The sequence below is a fragment of the Podarcis tiliguerta genome (assembly GCF_965153285.1).
Source record: "Podarcis tiliguerta genome assembly, chromosome: 8".
In the NCBI taxonomy this organism is placed as follows: Eukaryota; Metazoa; Chordata; class Lepidosauria; order Squamata; family Lacertidae; genus Podarcis; species Podarcis tiliguerta.
Window position 1 is genome coordinate 7,220,750 of NC_139541.1, and position 9,989 is coordinate 7,230,738.

At 47.2% G+C, this 9,989-nt stretch overlaps 1 protein-coding gene across 3 annotated transcripts in view; it reads left to right on the forward strand.

Moving 5' to 3' along the window:
- Positions 1 to 9,989, forward strand: part of CUX2 (cut like homeobox 2) — a 250,778-nt gene that overhangs the window by 237,500 nt on the left and 3,289 nt on the right. For all 3 annotated transcript variants that reach the window (XM_083453687.1, XM_083453689.1, XM_083453688.1), the window contains 3 exons: positions 1,846 to 2,115; positions 5,133 to 5,321; positions 8,655 to 8,928. In XM_083453687.1, coding sequence (XP_083309813.1) covers positions 1,846 to 2,115; positions 5,133 to 5,321; positions 8,655 to 8,928 — 733 coding nt within the window. The remainder of the gene's footprint in view (positions 1 to 1,845; positions 2,116 to 5,132; positions 5,322 to 8,654; positions 8,929 to 9,989) is intronic.

Here is a 9,989-nt window from a genome sequence, read left to right on the forward strand (position 1 = left end):
AATGTGAAAAAAAAATAAACTTCCCTTGTAGTAGAAATGTTGGGTAGTTCCCTAAATGCTTCAATACATTCCCCTGTTTTGTAAGCTGCTTCACAAATCATATAAACTCTTTCTCTTATATATAAAATCACTGTTACTGCACATCTAGCTGTAGAGGGGTATTTTGTATATACCATAAGAAAAAACAGTGGGAAGAGGCATCATGCCATAGGGTGCTACCAATTTTCCTCGATTACTTTTGCATGTATCAAATGAGCATTAAAGACTCATCTCCTCCTCAATTCTAGACACATTACAAAACAGAATAAAAACACGCTTCGTTGAGCTGCCAGTCTGTCAACTTCTGAAAACATTCTTTTCAAAGAGGCATTTGAAGGGGAGGCACAACAGCCGTATCTTGTTGAACATACTAATTATGGAGGTTGCGGCGGGAGAGGCAGATGCATAAAAACAGGGAGTGTGCGGAAAGATGTGTGGCACCCTATTTTTCAAAGCCCTGTGCCTGTTCTCTATCTCTCCCCCATTCTATATACAAGCACACATGTGTTATGGGGAATATAAGAAGTTTGCATGCCTTCTTAGTCAACTAGCTAGGTATCTTTCATAACAATAAATAAGAAAGAGAAATAACAGGACGGTTTTAGTGATTTATTATTATTTTTTTAAAAGAGGCTACTTTCTTCTCTTTTCTTATTTATTTGTTTTCTTTGTTTAAAAAAGAAGTTTCCTGGCATCAGCCTTCCCACTTAAAATGCCTTCTTCAGGACGGCCTGATTGTGACTATGAACATGTGTGGTATTATTTATTTATACAGTGGTACCTCGGGTTACATACGCTTCAGGTTACATACTCCACTAAGCCAGAAATAGTGCTTCAGGTTAAGAACTTTGCTTCAGGATAAGAACAGAAATCGGGCTCCGGCGGCACGGTAGCAGCAGGAAGCCCCATTAGCTAAAGTGGTGCTTCAGGTTAAGAACAGTTTCAGGTTAAGAACGGACCTCCAGAACAAATTACCGTAATTTTTGCTCTGTAAGACTCACTTTTTCCCTCCTAAAAAGTAAGGGGGGAAATGTGTGCGTCTTACGGAGCGAATGCAGGCTGCGCAGCTATCCCAGAAGCCAGAACAGCAAGAGGGATTGCTGCTTTCGCTGCGCAGCGATCCCTCTTGCTGTTCTGGCTTCTGAGATTCAGAATTTTTTTTTTTCTTGTTTTCCTCCTCCAAAAACTAGGTGCGTCTTATGGTCTGGTGCGTCTTATAGAGCGAAAAATACGGTAAGTACTTAACCCGAGGTACCACTGTATTGAAGACTGGACTTCTTCACACAGCACATCGTCGAACTCTGGAACTCTTACTGTCAGGAAGTTCTTCCTAATGTTTAGAAAGAAGATTCCACCTAAACATTAGGAAGAACTTCCTGACAGTAAGAGCTGTTCGACAGTGGAATTTGCTGCCAAGGAGTGTGGTGGAGTCTCCTTCTTTGGAGGTCTTTAAGCAGAGGCTTGACAACCATATGTCAGGAGTGCTCTGATGGTGTTTCCTGCTTGGCAGGGGGTTGGACTCGATGGCCCTTGTGGTCTCTTCCAACTCTATGATTCTATGTTTCCCCAGGATGCAATGATGGCCACCAACTTGAATGGCTTTAAAAGATGGTTAGACAAGATTCAAGGAGAAAGGGGTATTGATGGCTCTTGTGTTTTGCTCCCTGGCTTCCCACAGGCGTCTGGTTGGTCAGTGAGAACCGGACCAGCAGGCTGTTGTTCCGTTCCTTTCTGAATTTCAGGTGGTCCATGATTCCCTAACCCCCCTCCGCATAGTCACAATGTTCCCTTTTTTGTTGTTCGCAGCCAGTCCTGGGGAGGCTCGCTCTTCCCCTTCCCCACCCCCCAGCCCCTCGGAGCAAGAGAAGAGCCCCCCTGAGCCTCTGAGCCTTGCCCTGGAAAGCAGCAAAGAAAACCAGCAGCCGGAGAGCAGATCCGGTTCCTCGCTCAGCGGGAAGATCTGCCCCGGCAGCCAGGCGTCCATCGGCATCCAGGAGATTGTGGCCATGTCGCCGGAACTGGACACTTACTCCATCACCAAGAAGGTCAAGGAGGTCTTAACGGATAACAACCTCGGTAGGGGTGCTCAGGGGGTCCACGGTTCAGCTTGTGCTCAGGGGGTCCACGGTTCAGCTTGTTACTTGGACGGAGGCCACGAAGAGGTTTTCGCCATTGATCTAGGGCAAACAAACCAAGGTTTCCCTGCTCAGGAAACTCTGTTTTGAACCAGTGCACGTATAATAATAATAATAATAATAATAATAATAATAATAATAATAAATTTTTATTTATACCCCGCCCTCCCCAGCCAAAACCGGGCTCAGGGCGGCTAACAACCAATAACAAAAACAAGTTGATTAAAATACAATTTAAAAGATTAAGATACAATATTAAAACAATTAGGGAGCAATCTCATCATAGGAGAAAGGAAATAGAAAGAGGGGGAAGGAATCAAACTGATTCTAAGCCAGAGGCCAGGTGGAACAACTCTGTCTTCCAGGCCCTGCAGAAAGAGATCAGATCCTGCAGGGCCCTGGTCTCAAGAGTCAGAGCGTTCCACCAGGCCGGAGCCACTGTTGAGAAGGCCCTGGCTCTGGCTGAGGCTAATCTGACCTCTAGGGTGTTGCTATATATGGACCTTAAGGTCCTCCGTGGGGCATACCGGGAGAGGCGGTCCCGTAGGTACGAGGGTCCTAGGCTTTAAAGGTCAAAACCAGCACCTTAAATCTGACCCTGTACTCCACCGGGAGCCAGTGCAGCTGGAAAAGCAGTAGTCACGATTTGCCCCGCAATGGCGGCTTCTCCTCAGCACATTTTAGTGCCGCGGAGGTAAATTGAAGGAAGTGCGGCGAGGAAGGGCTACCAACTGGTTGGTGTGTGTGTTGGGGTTTCCACTAGTTCGTTTCAGGGCCTGCATCACCTCCACTGAGCCAACTAAATAATATTTCCATTAGTGTAACGTATTCCTGTCTTATGGCAGTCGCATATTTATTTATTAATGATCTGCCCTTCACCCTAAGGACCCAGATCAGGAGTTCAGTGTATCCCGTGATTCTGCAGAAGCGGAGTGTCAGCTTTTGGGTTGGGGTTTTTTGTTTTGTTTTTTAGAAAGCAAGTATCTAGACCTTATGAATACGAAGTTTAAAAGTGTGAAAGCACACACAGCTTTCTAATTTACATAGATCAGTGGTCTTCAGCGGGTTCATTTCTTTTTTTTAATAAAATTTATTAGATATTTTATAAAAAGAAAAACAATAAAAGAAAAACAATACATAAATTCAACAAACAATACATCAACAATAAAAAGAAGAAAAAGAAGAAAATACAATACAACAATACAACATAAGAAAAAAGAACAAAAACACACATCCAAATTTTTATATCCAAATCTTTTGTTAGCTTATTTCCTTGACTTCCTCGCACCTCCCTTTTTTGTATTCTAGTTCAAATTATCTAGTTCAACAACAAACAAATCCTTTCCCTCTTCTTCAATTTGGTCTATAATTTATCATAACACAATTTAGCTTTCAATTTCCCAATTTAACACATTAACACTTAATGTTCATATAATTCTTAATAACCCTTCTGCTAAAACCATATAACTTCATTCCAATATACTTCTAACATTCATTAATTTTGCAATATTTCTGTAAATATACTTTAAATTTTTTCCAATCTTCTTCCATCGACTCTTCTCCCTGGTCTCGGATTCTGCCGGGGTCTTCAGCGGGTTCAGACCTGAGACCCCAGCTCTGGCTCCCAAGCTTCAACATGGGACCCACTTTCACATTTTCACTTGGTTTGTATTTGATAGTGCTAAGAAAGCACATTATTAATCCTAGACTGGCAAGTCACAGAGCAAAACGCATAGTGCTACCAGTGCCAGTTTTACGTATAAGCTAAACACTCTCTTGGGGGCCCCCAAAAAAATTAAAGAAAAAAAAAATGGATGTATATTTCCAAAATATAAGATAAAAAACAAATAAAATAAAACCTACATACATCAACAGTGTTTTGTGTTGTGTAGGCTCCTATGATGTAAGTAATGAGCCCCGCCTGCTAGCCTGCTCCCTAAAATATCACTGGTTTGCTCATTTCTATATATAGGGTACCTACATTCTGCATGGACTGGTCCATAAATTACCATATAGCATATATCCAATGCAAAAAACCAGCAACAATTTGTTGTTGACAAAGGGCAGCTGGACATATAAAGGGCCCCATTACCTTCAGTAGCTTAGGGCCTCATCAAACCTAAATCTGGCCCTGAGTGCTACCCAGTGCTATTTTTCTAGAGAAATGAACACCTCCCTCGTGATGTGTGCACAAAGCAGCTCACAGCAAACATTCAAAACATCAAGATACAGATCACTGGAAATAAAAATATACAAAATACGGAGCATGTCAGTAAATCCAAAAATGACAAAAGTTAGCAGACTCTGAATGAATTCAGTATTTTTAAAACAACAACAAGGCTTAAGTACATAAATCCAGAGTAAAATGAGAATTAACCCAATCTTGGTCTGAAGGAGCGTCTCCACCCCCATCGTTCAATCTGGACACTGAGGTCCAGCGCCGAGGGCCTTCTGGCGGTTCCCTCACTGCAAGAAGCCAAGTTACAGGGAACCAGGCAGAGGGCCTTCTTGGTAGTGGCACCCGCCCTGTGGAACGCCCTCCCAGCAGATGTCAAAGAGAACAACAACTACCAGACTTTTAGAAGACATCTGAAGGCAGCCCTGTTTAGGGAAGCTTTTAATGTTGGGTGTATTACAGTATTTTAATGTTTTTTTTTGGAAGCCGCCCAGAGTTCCTGGGGAAGACCAGCCAGATGGGCGGGGTATAAATTATTATTATTATTATTATTATTATTGGTCCCAACACAAAAGACCTGGATCTCAGCCCTCTGGGTCACCCACAAACAGTTCCCCTAGCTGCAAGGACTTCTGTTGCTTCTGAGATAACAGCAGCATCGAAACCTCTAAGGTGCTATTCACTTACGTTACCCCTTTGCTTGAAACGTCCAGTGCTGCAGTTAGGTTTCTCCTCGGCGGCACCCCACAGTCTGAACTTCCAATCTCTCTCTCTCCTGCTAGGTCAGCGGCTTTTTGGAGAGAGCATCCTGGGCTTGACTCAGGGGTCCGTCTCTGACCTCCTTTCCAGGCCCAAGCCATGGCACAAGCTGAGCCTTAAAGGACGGGAGCCGTTTGTCCGCATGCAGCTCTGGCTGAACGACCCGCACAATGTCGACAAGCTCCGGGACATGAAGAAGTTGGAGAAGAAAGGTGAGGCAGGGGAGGTTGCCCATGCCGGAACTGCTTGCCTTCCTGGGCCGGCGTGGCAGGCAGCAGCTGTGTGGCACCTGGGGAGATGGCATGATTTCCCCTTCTCCAGGGATCCTGTAAAGCTACAAGGGACCAGGCCTGAGATAAAAGTTCCTGCCCTCAGCATGCCTCCCCTTTGAGCTGAATGGGTAATGCCTTCATTGGACGTACAGTGGTGCCTCGCAAGACGAAAAGAATCCGTTCCGTGAGGCTCTTCATCTAGCGTTTTTTTCGTCTTGCGAGGCAAGCCCATTAGTGGATTAGCGGATTAGCGCTATTAACGGTTTAGCGGCTATTAAAGGCTATTAAAGGCTTAAGGGGTTAGCGGATTAGCTGCTAAAAGGCTATTAGCAGCTTAGTGCCTTAGAAAAAGGGGGTGGGGAGCAAAAAAAAACCCCAGGAATTGCAAGACATTTTCGTCTTGCGAAGCAAGCCCATAGAGAAATTCGTCCTGCGAAGCACCTCCAAAACGGAAAACCCTTTCGTCTAGCGGGTTTTCCGTCTTGTGAGGCATTCGTCTTGCGGGGCACCACTGTATTTAAGAAGAAGAGAAGAAGAGTTTGGATTTGATATCCCGCCTTTCGCTCCCTTTAAGGAGTCTCAAAGCGGCTAACATTCTCCTTTCCCTTCCTCCCCCACAACACACACTCTGTGAGGTGAGTGGGGCTGAGAGACTTCAGAGAAGTGTGACTGGCCCAAGGTCACCCAGCAGCTGCAGGTGGAGAAGCGGGGAAGCGAACCCCGTTCCCCAGATTACGAGACCACCGCTCTTAACCACTACACCACACTGGCTCTCCTTCATTGGAGGTTTTTAAACAGAGGTTGTGTGACGTGGGAGTGTGGTCGCTCACGAAGATAACAGCCAGGGCTCCTGTCTTTACAGGATTTATTGAGTGCAAAACTTATGCGCAGTGCAGAAATCCAAAAACCATGCCTGCCTTAATCACTAGCAGATTCCGGAAGTGCCTTCTTCCTGTTTGCCCTCCAGCATAAAAGCCCGGGGAAAACCCCTCTCCTCCTTTTTTCCTTACGTGAAATTCCCTGGCCAAAGCTATGCGACGGAAGAGGTACATCCACTTCCCTGGGAAATGTTTCGCTCCTCTCAGCCTGACTGAGCCTTTGCCTCGTCTCCCCCCCCCCCCTTTTTCTCTTGTCCTCCCTGTCTCCTGAAAGCTCCCCCTCCCCAGACTCTGAGGACATGCAGCTGCTCAACAGAGGAGGAGGCTGTCTGTACCAGAGCCAGTGTGGTGTAGTGGTTAAGAGCGGTGGACTCGTAATCTAGGGAACCGGGTTCGCGTCTCCGCTCCTCCACATGCAGCTGCTGGGTGACCTTGGGCCAGTCACGCTTCTCTGAAGTCTCTCAGCCCCGCTCACCTCACAGAGTGTTTGTTGTGGGGGAGGAAGGGAAAGGAGAATGTTAGCCGCTTTGAGACTCCTGAAGGGGAGTGAAAGGCGGGATATCAAATCCAGACTCCTCCCTCCTCCTCCTCTGTACGTTCCTGTCTCTCCCCCCTCCCTTGAAAGCAGACCCCTGACAGGTTGCGTGGCCATCTATCAGGGAATCTTTAGCTGTGCTTCCCGCATTGCAGGGAGTTGGACTGGATGACCGCTGGGGGCTCCCTTCCAACCCTGCAATTATAAGATTCTGTGATATGTAATAAGGATGAGTGAATCCTTTCCTTCTACAGTGGTACCTCAGGTTAATTACAGTGGTACCTCGGGTTACATACGCTTCAGGTTACAGACTCCGCTAACCCAGAAATAGTACCTCAGGTTTGCTTCAGGATGAGAACAGAAATCATGCTTCGGCGACATGGCGGCAGCAGGAGGCCCCATTAGCTAAAGTGGTGCTTCAGGTTAAGAACAGTTTCAGGTTAAGAACGGACCTCCGGAACGAATTAAGTACTTAACCCAAGGTACCACTGTATTTAATTCGTTCTGGAGGTCCGTTCTTAACCTGAAACTGTTCTTAACCTGAAGCAACACTTTAGCTAATGGGGCCTCCAGCTGCCGCCGCACGATTTCTGTTCTCATCCTGAAGCAAAGTTCTTAACCCGAGGTAATATTTCTGGGTTAGAAGAGTCTGTAACCTGAAGTGTATGTAACCCAAGGTACCACTGCATTTCTAATGGGGGGCAGCAGATACTGCATATCTGGAACATCCTTCCACAAAAGGCAGTGGTGTCTGGTTTTTGCAAGGGTAAATGGAGTTTTTTCAAAGACTCCATTTGCCAGGTGGCTCCCTTCTAAGCGCATGGGCAGGGCCTTGCAGAACCAGGCAGAGGCCTGGGCCAGGTAGATAATGTGCCCCCCTTTTTTTTTTTACCCTGAGGATAGCTGAAGTCTTATAAATAAGTAAGTATATAAATGATTTTCACAAAGGTTATGCTGACAAATAATTTTATTTCAAGGCTTGAACCGTATCTGCATATAAAGACAAAATGGAAAATATAGATATACAACAGTGCTTTTTAAAAATACATAGGGAAGAGGATTATTTTAAGTATTTACATTTAACTGGGACATTTACATTTACTGGGACGCGGGTGGCACTGTGGGTAAAACCTCAGCACCTAGGACTTGCCGATCGCATGGTCGGCGGTTCGAATCCCTGCGGTGGGGTGTGCTCCCATCGTTCGGTCCCAGCGCCTGCCAACCTAGCAGTTCGAAAGCACCCCCGGGTGCAAGTAGATAAATAGGGACCGCTTACCAGCGGGAAGGTAAACGGCGTTCCGTGTGCTGCGCTGGCTCGCCAGATGCAGCTTGTCATGCTGGCCACGTGACCCGGAAGTGTCTTCGGATAGCGCTGGCTCCTGGCCTATAGAGTGAGATGAGCGCACAACCCTAGAGTCTGGCAAGACTGGCCCGAACGGGCAGGGGTACCTTTACCTTACATTTAAAAAGGCTTTTCTAGCGATTGTGAATATGCTTTGGAATCGGAGGCCCGGGCCATGTGGCCCATATGCCCCCCCCCCCTCTGTCTGGTCCTGCTCAAGGGTGCCTTGTTCCTCCCCTCCAGGGTGCTGCCTAACTTCCTGTTGCAAATGGCCCATCCTTGACAACCTTGTGCCTCGATTCTATGACTGGCTTCATTCTGCTCTCGGTCACCATGCATTCATTCTCATATATATATGTGTGTGTGTGCTTCACACAGGCATGTGGTTGGCCACTGTGAGAACTGGGTGCTGGACTAGATGTGCCATTGGCCTAACCCAGCGGCCTCTTCTTATAGCCCGATGTTTAAATCAGGACCATAAGAATGCTTTTTAAGGATCCTTCCTCCCTTCCCTCTAGCCTACCTGAAGCGTCGCTATGGACTGATCAGTGCCGGCTCAGACAGCGAGTCCAACAACACCCGTTCGGAGTGCACCAGCCCCAGCCTCCAATCTCAAGACCTCAGCCTTCTGCAGATCAAGAAGCCAAGGGTGGTCTTGGCTCCGGAGGAGAAGGAGGCCCTGAAGAAGGCTTATCAGCTGGAGCCCTACCCGTCCCAACAGACCATCGAGCTGCTGTCTTTCCAGCTTAACCTCAAGACCAACACAGTGATCAACTGGTTCCATAACTACAGGTGAAGAATCGGGCCAGATGAGCTTCCAGCCCCTTCCTTTCCATATTAAGGTCTCAGCCAGGGCTGCTTTAAGTCCAGGGGTGGGGGCCCGCAGGCCGAAGGGCAGAACAAAGCCCTGGCTGGAATGTGTCCTAGTTGCGTGGTTGGTGGGAGGTGTCGGTGTTTGAAAAAGAAAAGGTTCTGACCTCCTTCTTAGTCCTTTGCCTAGTCCTCAGACCCTGTTGTTGTTGTTTAGTCGTTTCCGACTCTTCGTGACCCCTGGACCAGAGCACACCAGGCACTCCTGTCTTCCGCTGCCTCCCGCAGTTTGGTCAGACTCATGCTGGTAGCTTTGAGAACACTGTCCAACCATCTCGTCCTCTGTCGTCCCCTTCTCCTTGTGCTCTCAATCTTTCCCAACATCAGGTTCTTTTCCAGGGAGTCTTCTCTTCTCATGAGCTGGCCAAAGTATTGGAGCCTCAGCTTCAGGATCTGTCCTTCCAGTGGGCACTCAGGGCTGATTTCCTTCAGAATGGATCGGTTTGATCTTCTTGCAGTCCATGGGACTCTCAAGAGTCTCCTCCAGCACCAGAATTCAAAAGCATCAATTCTTCGGTGATCAGCCTTCTTTATGGTCCAGCTCCTACTTCCATACATCCCTCAGACCTTAGTTGGCACAAAAGAGTCTTTGAGAAAGAGTATTCTTGCAGAGTATTGCTGCTTTAGGGACGCGGGTGGCACTGTTGGTTAAACGACAGAGCCTAGGGCTTGCCGATCACAAGGTTGGCAGTTCAAATCCCCACGACGGGGTGAGCTCCCATTGCTCAGTCCCAGCTCCTGCCAACCTAGCAGTTCAAAAGCACGTCAAAGTGCAAGTAAATAAATAGGTACCGCTCCGGCGGGAAGCTAAACCGTGTGCTGCTCTGGTTCGCCAGAAGCGGCTTAGTCATGCTGGCCACATAACCAGGAAGCTGTACGCCGGCTCCCTCAGCCAATAAAGCGAGATGAGCGCCGCAACCCCAGAGCCGGTCACGACTGGACCTAATGGTCAGAGGACTGCTGCTTTTATTCTTAAAAAGTCT